Source organism: Dromiciops gliroides, chromosome 4 (genome assembly GCF_019393635.1).
Source record: "Dromiciops gliroides isolate mDroGli1 chromosome 4, mDroGli1.pri, whole genome shotgun sequence".
Lineage (NCBI taxonomy): Eukaryota > Metazoa > Chordata > Mammalia > Microbiotheria > Microbiotheriidae > Dromiciops > Dromiciops gliroides.
The window spans coordinates 417,873,345-417,887,207 of record NC_057864.1 but is presented as its reverse complement, the minus strand read 5'-3'; the positions used below and the strand labels follow the sequence as shown (position 1 = coordinate 417,887,207).

Genomic DNA, 13,863 nt, shown 5'->3' with positions numbered 1-13,863 from the left:
GACAACCCTTTCAGTATTTACATGCAATCCTGCCAAGTCTTCTTGTCACCTGAAAGGGAACATGATCCTCCACAGGTGGTCTACTCAGGGCAGAATACATGGGATGATTCCTGGAACCTAAGCCTTTCTTGATGAACCTTTTCCCTGCACTCCGTATCTTGATGGCTGTATTGCTCTGGTGACTCATATTGAATTTGCAGTCCTCTAGAACCCCCAGAACTTTTGTACATCTACCCATCCCTTCCTTCCCCAGCTTGTACTTATGATGTCAGGTTTTCCCAACCCAAGTGCAGACTCACCATTAACCTCTGTTAGATTTCATCTAATTCAGTTTGACCCTGTGCTGGAACCTAGAAAGATCTTTTTGACTCTGAATATCATCTCTTAGCTCCCCATGCCAGCTTTGCAATATCTGTACATTTGATAAGCACACCATCTCTTCCCTTCTGTTGGTCATGGGCACGACCCCAATATTCCAGCAGATTGATGTTCTCCTCGATCACAGGCAATCTCTTGAGGAAGGGAAACTGCATTCCATTCCTGTTGCCCATCCTGTATGGTTTTGGCCAAATGAGCAAAACGCAATAATGGTCATGATAATAATCCCTCCCAGAGGCATTCCAAGATTCACAGTGGTAGAAACAACTCTACATCTTTGCTTTAGGGAAGTGCAGACTAACTTTACAGGCTTGACTCACTGCTCTGATTCTCTGGGACACTTGTCAGTTTACAGAGGCAAGTGTTGGCATGAGGTCAGAGAAGGGGATGACAAGTAAACCTCCCTGAATATCTGTGGAAGGATTGATTGCAGACTCACCCCCACTGAATTCCAGTGGTGGTTTTCAAACCCCAAATGCTTTTTAGGACACGTTGGGAGGTATGTTTGCAAGAAGAGTGGCTTTCCCCTGCTCCTTCCCTAAAGGCTAAGCAAATAGGAATCACAGAGCCTCTTCAATAAGCCCTAGACATTGTTCTTAGTATGGTAAATCTCTCTTCTTCTGATCATGGAAGCTTATTGTACTCCTGAAAGAGAAGGGGAGAGAGGAGAGAGGAGAAAAGAGAGAGAGGGAAGGAAAGAGAAGAAGAGAGGGAGAGGGAGGGAAAGAGGAGAGGAGAGAAGAAGGGAGGGGGAAAGAGGAGAGACCAAGAAGGGGGCGGGGAGGAAACAACCAATTTTCTGTGGGCCTTGTGCTGAATTTAATCCTGGACTCTCAGAGAAAGGAGAGTTTTCTCCCTCCAGTTCATTTCTTCATTTACTGGAAAATACCACAGCAAAACAAAACAGAAAAAGGAAAAAGACCACAATGCAGAGCTGTGAGATTGGTTCTTGTGGTGCAAGGAGGGAATTTTCCAGTGATCTGACTGAATTTGGCTCCGTCCAGCCTGAGAGATTTGTGCTGAGGTTCCCTGGGCTAGTCTGTACTAAGCGTTTCTAAGCAATCCACCTTCCTTCTATGGCTCTCCTTGCTAGAGAAGAGTCCCTGCCTGTACTGAAAAGCCAGGAGCCCCCATCAGCCTCCAGCTCTCCCACCCCCACCAGCCACATTTCCAGGAAAGACAAACGAGGGGAGTTGAAATTAAAATTCTCTATGCCCACTGCTGGATTTTTCCCCTCCCCACCCCCGCCACCCAGATTCCTCTGGCCACATCAGTCTGTCTTTATTTTTGCAGCTGCATTAAGGCTTGTTTGCCTCCATAACTATTCTCTCTCAGACATGTGGCCCTGGAGGTCCTGCTCAAAGCCAAGGCTTTCTGGCTCAGCTTGCTAATGAAGCAGCATGACATAAATGACTCACTTGGTGTAACTGATGGGAAGGAACCTGGGATCTGGAGTCCAGAGACCCAGGTTCAAATCCATTCTCTATGGTCCTGGGAAGGTTGCTTAACTTCCTCAGGCTCAGTTTCCTCATCTGTGTAATGAGTATATTGGACTAGATGGTTTGTAAGACCCTTTCCAGCTTCAGATCTATGGTGCTCTTATACAGGAAGGAACAGTGGGCTTAAGAGTCAGGAGAAATGTGGGTTTGGTTCCTACCTCTGGCCTTACTGTGTGACCCTGGGTAAGTCACTTAGCCTATGTCTGCCTTAGTTTCCTCACCTGTAAAATGGGGATAATAACTCCCAGGATCAAATGGAAAATATTTTTAAAGAGCCTAGCAAATAGTAGCCACTTATTAAATACTTGCTTCCTTCCTTCCTATATAGAGGGAGTAACTCAACAATTGTGGTGATACTTGAATAATTAAAATGTTTATAGTTGCTAAGCAAGTTCAGTTGGTGATACTGATATAGTCATTGCTAGGTTTTAAATGTACCATATGAAATCTTCATACATGTTATAATGATGATAAGCAGTTAAATATTACCTGATAATAGTATAAAAGTTATTAAAATGCTTGGTAAATGTCAGCGATTATTCTTATTAACCTGGGGCCTCTGTGTTTCCCCAGCTAGCCCGTCGGCCGAGTGTCCAGGACCTGCTGTGGGTAACAGGGCCCCTCCTGCAGAATGGAGGGCCAGAGTCATTTAGCCAGTTGATGAGGATTCTCTCTGAGCTCCTGTGTGGTTACCCAGAGGGGGGTGGCTCCAGAGTGTTTTCCTATAACTGGTATGAAGACAACAACTACAAAGCCTTCCTAGGCATAGATCCTTCCAGAAAAGATCCTGTCTATTCTTATGATAAGAGAACAAGTAAGTTTTCTTTTAAGTCCCTGGCTTACTCCTCCTCTACCATGGTGGTCAGGTTGGTTAGGAATCCTGTGTTGGCTTTAACATATGGATTTCCTTGAGTGACCTTGGGCAAATGGCTTCACCTTTGGGGGGGCCAGTGGGGGCTAGAAAGAGGGGCCTCTATTTTCCCACTGATGAAAGGACAGCAGTTTTAAAGTAATTTGGGCATGAGCCATTGATGGAGCCAAGCCTTAGCTGGAAAAAACAGAGGGGACGTTTGCCACTGATCTAACTGAACTAGAGTGAAGTTCCAGAGGAAAACATTGGAGAAAAGGTGAATTGGGAGGCAGGCCAGAATTTCAAGCAAAGCTTAGGTTAGAAGGGCCCTGGCAAGTCAACATGACTGAGGGGCTTTGACAAGCACAGTGCAAGGGAGATAGATGTGTGCAGCCCTGTCTCACTTTCTAGATGCCAAGGCCCTGCTAGGGAACTTCCCCCACCCTTCACTGTTTCTTTCCTGGCTCTTGTAAGAAGAGGGCAAATGACTGACATGAGCTAAAAAGTGAAATAAGGCGGATGGGGAGGTGCCAGTTGTAAGCTGGCTTTGTGACACTGACAACAGCATCAAGTCAAGCCGAGGCATCCAATACTTATGAAGCACTTAGTGGGTGCCAGGCATTGTACCAAATACTGGGTTTATGAAGAAAGGCAAAAAATACCCCCAGGGACAGCTGGGTGGCACAACAGATGGAGCACCAGCCCTGGTTTCAGGAGGATCTGAGTCCAAATCCAGCATCAGACACTTGACACTTACTAACTGTGTGACCCTGGGCAAGTCACTTAACCCTCATTGCCCTGCAAAAAAATAATAATAAAAAAAAATTTAAATACCTCCGAACATCCTTGCCCTCGAGGGACTTACATTTCAATGGGGAGACAACCTGGTCCATACAACTAGGTCCAAACATCTTGAGAATAGATGGGGTGCAGCTAGGTGGCACAGTGGATAGAGCATTGGCCCTGGATTCAGGAGGACCTGAGTTCACTTCTGGCCTCAGATACTTGACACTTACTAGCTGTGTGACCCTGGGCAAGTCACTTAACTCCAATTGCCTCACCAAAAAAAAAAAGAGAGAATAGATGGAAGGTAGCTCAGAGAACGTCAGAAGTCAGGCATAGAACTGATGGAAAACTCAATGGCGGCTTAAACAGGCAGTGTCTTTCTATTGCCCCTGCCTGTTGGGCTCTGCACCTCCTTTTCTTGGGGGTGGGGGGGATAATGCCCTTTGGCTCTTGACCTAATCACCAGCAGTCTCATACAGCAGCCCCAGCTTTCATTTCCAGTGATAAGGCCTTGATTGAGCTGATGGACTTGTTATTGTATGAGCCCAGCCTGTTAGTTTAGTTTATTTGTCCCATCCTTCATTTCTGAGTGAATGGGGCCTGGGATTTGGGCATGATAACGATGGTGCTTGGTGATCAGCTTTGGGGCAGAGGGGATAAGGTTCCATTAACCCTGTCTTCCTCTCTCTGGGCAGCATCGTTTTGCAATTCATTGATCCAGAACTTGGAAGCAAACCCTCTAACTAAAATAGCCTGGAGGGCAGCAAAGCCCTTGCTGATGGGGAAAATCCTCTTTACTCCAGATTCCCCTGCTGTTCATCAGATATTAAAGCATGTAAGCCTCCTCTCTCCTCACCCTTCAAGTCTCATTGCCTTGGGCCCCTCAAGAGGATGTGGATTTTCCTCCTTCTGTTTTACTTGTCCCTAGCGATCCTCATGTTTATTTTGGACTGGTGGGTTGTTGGGGTTTCCTTCTTCCTCTCCCTATCACTTGTTCCTTGGTGTGATCCCCCCTCAGTATCTCTGTGATGTGATGAGGTCTCCCGACCAGGCACTTGTGTTCTGTCCCTGTTGGAAGTGCGTGCCATTCCCACTATTAGCTAGTACACACGGCCAGTTTATCTGTGTCCTGGCTGGGTGAGGAAGCAGCAGTATTGGAGAAGAGTGGGGGAGGAGCCAGCTCTCCAACAGAATGAAACCAGGTTTCATGCAGCACAGGCAGACTGTAACACCATCAATGTCCCATAGACCATTGAGGATAACAAGTACGCATTAGTTTTGCCAGTCAGGTATCCTGAGAACTGGTAGCCTGTTGTGAGAAATCTCAGCAGACCAAGGAATCTTCAGGTCAGTGTAGAAAAGGAAAAAGACATCTGTGAAAGACCTTTCCCAAATGTTGTCACTGCCCCAACGGGTATGTTAGGAAACCACAGAAGCAGTTTCATGTGCACTTGTATTTTCTCCCTTCTCTATTCTTGTTCCCCTGTCTGTCTGTCTTTATTCCTCAGGCCAACTCAACTTTTGAAGAGCTGGATCGTGTTAGAAAGTTTCTCAAGGCATGGGAAGAAGTAGGGCCTCAGATCTGGCATTTCTTTGACAACAGCACACAGATCACCATGATCTGAGTATGAGAAGCTCTTGTGGGTTGGGACTGGGAGGGGAGTAGATGAGAGAATGAAATTGGGTCTCCTTCTGTATTTCACAAGAAAGGGTTCATCCAATTTTGAAATAAAGGTAAACATATAGCATGTGTCGCCCCATCTCTAAATATGTGCTCCTAGATCCAGGGATCATGGAGGGGAAGCATGATGTAGAGACTAAATTCAAGTCAAGTCAACAAACTTTTATTAAGCACCTACTATGTGCCAGGCACTGTGCTAAGTGCTAGAGATACAAAGAAAGGCAAAAGATTGTCCCTGCTGTCAAGGAGCTCACAATGGAATGGGAGAAGATAACAAGGAAACAACTATGTGCAAACAAGATAAATTGGAGATGATCTCAGAGGGAGAGCACTAAATTAAGTAGCAGCAGGGAAGGCTTCTACTATTAAATTAGACTAGAAGGAAGCCAGGGGAGCCAGGAGGCAGAGATAAGGAGGGACAGAGCAATAGGCATGAGACTTGGATTCAGAAAGACCTGTGTTTGAATTCTGCCTCCGATACTTAGCACCTGTGTGACCCTGGGCAAGCCACTTAATTTCTCTGGCCTCAGTTCCCTCATGTATAAAATGAGAGGATCAGATTAGAGGACCTCTAAAGTCCCTTCCAGATCTAAATCTAGGATCCAGGACAAAAAGATGGCTATAGAAATATGCCCAACATACTTTTCATGTTCCTTACTTAGGATACTCTGGAGAATCCAACAGTGAAAAACTTTGTGAACAAACAGCTGGATGGGGAAGGAATCACAGTTGAAGCCATACTCAGCTTTCTCTATAATGGGCCTCAGGAGGGCCAGCCTAAAGACATGGTCCACTTTGGCTGGAGGACTGTCTTCAACTTCACAGACCGCGCCTTTCGTCTGTTTCATCAGTACATGGAGGTAAGAGGGAACAAGTCCTTGCAGCTCTCCAACATGTGCATACATTCAGGAGCACCCTGGAAAGTAGATGCCAGAGATCCCCTCAGCCTGCAGCAGGGGCTTCCAACTTAGGGATCCATTTTCACCGTGGAAGGAAGGCATGCACTGTTCCATAAAGAAAGGAACCAAGGCAGATAGGGTTCTGTATTTCAAGAGCAATCGACAGAATCCTGGACTTATGGTCAGGTAGCCCTGGGTCACAGTCCTGCTTCTGATACTCTCTGTCTTAATGAGAATGGGCAAACTACTTCACACTCAGTGCCTCAGTTTCTTTACCTGTGAAATGGTTGTATCTGTAGAACATACTTTACAGGATTCTTGTGGAGCTTTTAAAAAGACATATATGTGTGTGTGTAGAATATACATACATATATTCATGCATACATGCACATGCAGATAGTTCTAGCAGTGGATAGAGTGCCAGGCCTGAAGTCAGGAAGATTCACCTTTGTGAATTCAAATCTGGCCTCGGACACTACTTACTACTTGTGTGACCCTGACCAAGTCATTTAAGCCAGTTTGCCTTAGTTCATTATCTGTAAAATGGAAAAGAAAAGGGCAAACCACTCCAGTATTTTTACCAAGAAAAGCCCAAATGGAGTCACAAAGAGGTGGACATGACTGAAATGACTCAACTATACACACACACACACACACACACACAGACACACACACACACATGTCCTTTTCACTTCCTCAGTGAACCAATCCCTTGTTCCAAAGATTAAAAAATAAAGGGGGGGGGGGCAACCAGGTGGCACAATGGATTAAGCACTGACACTGGATTCAGAAGGACCTGAGTTCAAATCCGGCCTCAGACACTTGACACTTACTAGCTGTGTGACCCTGGGCAAGTCACTTAACCTTCATTGCCCTGACCAAAAAATAAAAAAATAAAGAGGGTAAAACAGTTCAGTAAAATCAATGAACACATTAACTTTGACTAATATATTTGCACTAATCAGGACCTAGCAGCGTGTGCAATGTTGCAGACCCATAGCTGGCTATCTTTGGGAAAAGCGGGAGCATTACTTAACTCTTTTCTGTGCCCAGTGGACTTTGCTACCTCTGTTTGAGATTGATCACGTGCCTTGGGAAGGCTCTGTTCAGTTTGTCTCCTGCCAGTAGCTAGCAAGGAAGAGAAGGAAGGAAGGGAGAGAGGGAGGAAGGAAAGAAGGAAGGAAGGAAGGAAGGAAGGAAGGAAGGAAGGAAGGAAGGAAGGAAGGAAGGAAGGAAGGAAGGAAGGAAGGAAGGAAGGAAGGAAGGAAAGGAAGGAAGAGAGAAAGAAAGAAAGAAAGTCTAGCTTGGTTATTTCACCCCCAGAAAGGACTTGGATATCTGGAGATGGGTTAGAATTTGATCATGGACAGGTGACTGCTCTAGCCCCCAGCCAGGGACTGAACTAGGCCTCTAGAGTTGAGATTGTAAGGGACCTCAGAGATCATCTAGTCTAACCCACTCATTTTCTACATGAGGTCTGGGGAAATTAAGTGAATTGCTTTAGGTCACAAATATCACATCAGAGGCAGGATTTGAACCCTGGTTCTCTGACCCCAGAACTCAGCTCTCTTTTCATTGTGTCATAATATTTTCATTATATAATCACTGGACCAATGAGGTATGTAAAATGCTTTGCAAACCTCAAAGTGCTATATAAATACTAGCCATATTATTATTATTAAGTATTTTTGATTGTATTGTACTGCCTCCCTAAGAGGGAAAGAATAGAGATACAGGAGGTAGGTAGTCCTGCAGAGGTAGTCTAGGTGCCCTGATTTTACAGATAAGGAAACTGAGGCAGGCATAGGTTAAGCCCAGGGTCACAGAGATACTAAGTGTCTGAGGCCTCCTGGTGCAGGTTATTAAGCCTGAAGGCTGGATAACCACTTAGGAAGAATGCTGGAGAAAGGATTCCTCTGGGTTATAGGCCTCATTATGGGACAGCTAGGTGGTGCAGTATGGAGGACCAGAGTTCAAATCTCACTTCAGACACTTACTAGCTGTGTGATGCTGGGAAAGTCACTTAACCCCCAACTGCCTTAAAACATCTGGACCCATCTCCAGTCATCCTGATGTATACCTTGTCACTGGACCTAGATGGCTCTGGAGAAGAGAGTGAGGCTGGTGACTTTTGCACAGCCCTCCCTCACTTAAATCCAATTCACTGCAAGTCATGACATCACCTCCTGATGTCACATTCCTCTTTGTGAAGGAAGGACAAACAATAACAATGACAAGAAACTTCATTATATGGCCTCTGAGGCCCCTTTCAATTGAGATTCTCTGACTCTGGGGCTGCCTTGAGACACACAAGCTTCATCCTCACTCAGGTGGCTGTTCTGTGGATCTCAGACATTTTATCCCCTCGATGCTCTTCCTACCAAAGGGCTTCTGAAACTCAGAATGCTCAGGGGCATGCTGATAAATGAAGTTGGGAGGAACAGAGTTCAAATCTCACCTCAGACACTTACTAGCTGTGTGACCCTGGGAAAGTCACTTAACTCCCAACTACCTTAAAACAACTGGACCCATCTCCAGTCATCCTGATATATATCTTGCTACTGGACCTAAATGGCTCTGGAAGAGAAAGTGAGGCTGGTGACTTTGCACAGCCCTCCCTCACTTAAATCTGATTCAGTGCAAGTCATGACATCACCTCCTGATGTCACATTTCTCTTCAGGAAGGAAGGACAAACATCAACTTCATTATAGGGTCTTTCTTTCTTTCTTTTTGTTTGTTTGTTTTTTTGTGGGGCAATGAGGGTTAAGTGACTTGCTCAGGGTCACACAGCTAGTAAGTGTCAAGTGTCTGAGGCCAGATTTGAACTCAGGTCCTCCTGAATCCAGGGCCGGTGCTCTATCCACTGTGCCACCTAGCTGCCACACTGAGTCCCCTTTCAATTGAGATTCTCTGACTCTGGGGCTGCCTGGAGACACACAAGCTTCATCCTCAGGTGGCTGTTCTGTGGATCTCAGACATTTTATCCCCTTGATGCTCTCCCTACCAAAGGGCTTTTGAGACTCTGAATGCTCAGGGGCATGCTGATAATTGTTTAATAACTGGATCTCCAGGAAAAAAAATGTACACAGGACACACTTTTAAGTTTAATCATTTAATCTGCATTATTCACATTTTCTCCATGACTCTCTTAAGTTGAGACAATGAGCAAAACAAGAAATGTGTGCCCTGATTTGTAGCATTTACTGATTTCTTACTCTAAAAGTTGAACAATCTGCTGTCAAAAGGTTAGAGCTGGCTCCAGCATGCCCCTGTGTAGGCCTCGCACAATGCCCTCTGTCTTCCCACATATTCTTTCTCTCCAAGAAATAAAAAAATACTGTAAGCCACTGATTAGGCTGCAGTGTCTTGGGCTGGGAAGAAAGGGTTTAAGACTATCCAGAAATACCTGCAGTCTGGGAGTACTCCCTTAGATTACTCCTGTGCATATCAATCAGTTTCTGACATCCTCCCCACCCCTCATTAAGTTCTCTCTCCAATTAGAGTCACTGATGAAGGAAGAGTTGAGTGGTCAGATCTTCAATAAATAGGTCTTAAGCAGGTATAAAATAAATGTACACATCACTAATGCATGTGTGTGTATTTGTCTGTAATTCACTTTCATTATTAATTCAATAACCATATCATGTTCTTGTAAATCTTTTCTTTTCCAAGCTAAACATGCCCTACTCTTTCAATACATATATGCATACATAGACACACACACACACATCCTCCCCCGCATGCACACATGTGCTTTAAACAAGGAAAGACAGAAAATTCCTTACCTACCCTTCTGATTACCCTTGAATTTGAAAAGTAGCTTTCTTTGTTTAGTTTAGAGGTTGTTCCTGGAACATACGAAACCTTGTCTGGAGTTCACAGTATTTTTTAAATTTCACAGTATATTCAGATTACACAAATCTTGAATTTCATACCAGGAAGCCAAGATCAAACAAAACTTTCATATGAAAATATCCGTGAGCAAGGCATAAAAGTTTACTTTAACCAACTTTCACCTCCCCTGCCCCCCCCCCCTTTATGATTGAGGAATAAATAGAACTTTTGTTCACTAGCTGGTTTTGCCTGCTGTGGACTCAGTCAATATAGAGACATAGTTAGCACGGGTTCCAACCTTTTGTCAACCTGTGTACTTGCTTCTTTTATTATCTACCCAGTATGCTCAGCTTCATTACGACTTATCAGAGCCAGGGAATTGGGCTTTGCTGTTTTGGGACTAGCCTCTCTCCCCGACCTAGCACACTCTGGGCATATTCCCACCACCACCCAATTGGAATGTACTTAGGGAATGTAAACTATTTTAATGTTAGCCTAAGCAAACCTCAATCAGGAAGATAAATCTGCTGGGGGAAAAGACCATGCAATGTACCATGAAACCAAATCCGAGGCATTTAGGGATTACACATTGTTGTCAATTATCTATGTGACAGATCCTTCTATTAGTGCTTTGGATCAAGAGTTGGCTGGAGGGGTAGATGAGGAAGAAGTAGAGGAGCAGTGCAGGAGTCTGTCTGACTCCAATAATAATAATAAGAAGAAGAAGAAGAAGAAGAAGAGGAAGAGGAAGAAGAAGAAGAAGAAGAAGTAACATTTATATGGGTTTTTAACATTTGTGAACCATTTTACAAATATTGTCTCACTGTTTTCATGGAATAATCTTTTGCAGTCAATGCCAATATAATCACTGTTTTATATATAAGAAAACTGAGGCTAAAAGGTTTAGTACTTGCCTAGGGTCATACAGCTAAACAAGTCCTGAAAGCAGCATTTGAACTCAAGTGTTCTGAGTCAGGCACTCCACCCACTATGCTGCCTCCCACTCCTCCTTTCCTGTACCTCCTCTCTTAAGTTGCTTATTGCTCTTTTCATTTTTGTTTTTGTCTTTGTCTTTGCTTAGCACAGTGCCTGACACACAACAGCTCCTTAATAAATGCTTGGCGGGTTGGATTGAATTGAAATATATATGATAGGCTGGAGCACCAATGTTGTAATGAAGAAGCCATGACTTCACAATGGAATATGGATATAATGTCTTGACAATGAACATTATATGTCTCTCGAGAGTGAGTGTGATGTAGTCCGTAGGATATTGGCTTGAATTCAGGAAGGCCTGGGTTCCAATCCCATCTCAGACACTTGCTGGCAGTGTGACCCAGGGCAAATTTCCTACCCCCTCTTAGCTGTCAGATGAGAGGATTGGATTCGATGGCCTTCCTAAAGCATAGGTCTTACCAAGTCACCCACAACCCCTTACTCAGTAAACTCAAGCGGCTTCCTCTCACCCCCAGGCTCCAATATAAAACCCTCTGACATGCACAGCTCTCTGTAACTTGTTGCCCCCTTCCCCCACTTTTCCAGTAAGTCTTACACCCCCTCCCACCCAGCACCTTCTCTGTGATCCAGTGACACTGGCCTCCTGGCTGCTCTTGCAATAACACACTCCATGGGATGCCTTTGGGCACTTTCTCTGCTTTTCCCCCAGCCCTTGAATGCTCTTCCTCCTGCTCTCCCCAGCCTCCCTCAAGTCCCAGCTAAAATCCCACCTTCTACAGGAAGCCTTTCCCAATCCCCCTTCATTCCAGGGCCTTCCCTCTGTTGGTCATTTCCAATTTCTCCTGTACATAGCCCATCTGAACAGGGTTGTTTGTGTGTCGTCTCCCTCACAATATACCGCCGAGCTCCTCAAGAGCAGAGACTGTCTTTTGTCTTTCTTTATATTCACAGAACTTAGCACAGTGCCTGGCACATAGTAGGTGCTTTGTAAATGCTTATTGACCAACTTCTAAGGTGCCTTCCAGCTCTCTAGCTATGATCTAGAGAATGCTTTTACAAAATCACATTGTCTGGGGCAACCTGAGGTCCATCTAAGAGAATTCAAGGAGAAGGAGAACATTAACCACCAGGGGTGCTGGAAGGGGGTACTTGATCTGAACCTTGGATGAAGCAAAGGATTCTGAGTAGAGATGAGGAGGAAGTTCATTCCAGGCATGGGAGAACAACCTGTGCCAGTGAATGGAGGCAAAAGATTGTCTATTTAGAGAGCAGCAAAAGGGTAAGTCTGGCTGCAATATAGAGTGAATGGAGGCCAGTAGGGTGATCACTGCCTCTGTTTCTAGAAGTTCACCAGCCCTTTTTATAATATATTGTAGAATTGTGTGAAGAATCAAAGTCAAGGTCTCCAGGTCACCATTTGCAGACTCTTTTCTCTTCCTTTTTTGAAAATCTGGGAAAAGTTGCCTTTCTCCAGTCCTGTAATACCTACTGCTTTCTCTATGACCTTTCAGATATCACTAACACGTGGCCCAGTGGATAGAGCACAGGAGCATGGAATTAGGAAGACTCATTTTCCTGAGTTTAAATCTGGCCTCAGACACTTGCTAGCTGTTGGGACCCTGGGCAAATCACTGAACCCTTCATCTATAAAATGTGCTGGAGAAGGAAATGGAAAACCCCTCCAGTATCTTTGCCAAAAACAAAACAAAACAAACAACCAATGGGATCATGAAGAATTAGACACAATTGAACCGTGATGACAATGACTCTTCAGTCACACCTGCCCGTTGTTTCATTACCTGAGGATGTAGTTTATCTGGGCCTGGTGGCTTAACTCATCAAGGGTGTGATTTCTTGCCATCTCTCTACTTATCTTGGATATCAATTCCTTATTTGCCATTTCCCCAAGATTAGTCTCCTTAGCAGGAAAAAGAGAAGCACATTTAGCCTTGAACAACTCTGCCTTTACTATAATACATTGTCAGATACTCCTAAGCTCATTATGAACTTGCACATTATAGACTCTATTCTTATGGCATGATTCTGAAGACCCAATACTTACATAATCAAATCTATGATCACATGGATGTGAATGTTCCTTCCAGTCATAGAAATTGTAATCCATCCAAGAATGCCCATTGTGTGTGACTTCTATACTTGGAGTTGTTTTTCCAGGAAAGGTAATGATTTTATGTTGAGATTTTCACACTATTTGGTCATCCCATGTCTATCTACATTCTTTTCTGGGCAGCAAGGTAGTACAGTCATAGAGCACTGGCCGTGGGGTCAAGAACAACTGAGTTCCAATCTCACCTCAGATACTTATTAGCTGTGTGATTCTGGGCAAGTCACTTAACCCCAACTGCCTTAAACATTTGGGGCCATCTCCAATCGTCCTGATATGTATCATGCCACTGGATCCAGATGGGTCTAGGGCAGAGTGAGGCTGATGACTTTGTACAGCCCTCACTCACTTAAATCCAGTTCACTGCAAGTCATGATATCACCCTGATGTCAAGATCCTCTTCAAGAATGAAGGACAAACAACAAAAATGTTCTTTTCTACCATCCAGGATTAAGGGGTATAAAGTCTAAAATTCTAGTTGTGATATTTAAAATCTAATGTGTGGTCTCCTTAAATTAGAAAAGCTTTACCACCAGTCGTTTGGCATTAAGTATTTATTAAAGTATATTAGGAGTTAGCAAAGAGAGAGAAGAAAAGGCCACTTTCACCTAGCTAACTAAGAGAGTGTAAAATGCCTCCCACCAACAGCCAGTTCCTGTATGAAAAGACTGGGCTCCTTCGCTACTTCTCCCAGAAGCCCCCTCTGAAACAGGAAACAGGGCTGTCCATACACAGAGCTTCAACCTAATTGGCTGGTAACTTTGATAGACAAGACCCACAGGCATTAGACATAACTTCCAGACGCCAATCCGACCTTCAAAACCCCAGAAAAGCCACTTCCGGATGCTAAGTC

At 44.4% G+C, this 13,863-nt stretch overlaps 1 protein-coding gene across 1 annotated transcript in view; it reads left to right on the top strand.

Annotated features, from left to right (window-relative positions):
• The first annotated feature begins 455 nt into the window (after positions 1-455).
• LOC122755183 (retinal-specific phospholipid-transporting ATPase ABCA4-like) overlaps positions 456-13,863 on the top strand; it is a 37,587-nt gene continuing 24,179 nt past the window's right edge. Inside the window, exons 1-5 of the mRNA XM_044003520.1 lie at positions 456-554; positions 2,451-2,691; positions 4,209-4,348; positions 5,022-5,081; positions 5,857-6,054. Of these exons, the coding sequence (XP_043859455.1) occupies positions 456-554; positions 2,451-2,691; positions 4,209-4,348; positions 5,022-5,081; positions 5,857-6,054 (738 nt within the window). The remainder of the gene's footprint in view (positions 555-2,450; positions 2,692-4,208; positions 4,349-5,021; positions 5,082-5,856; positions 6,055-13,863) is intronic.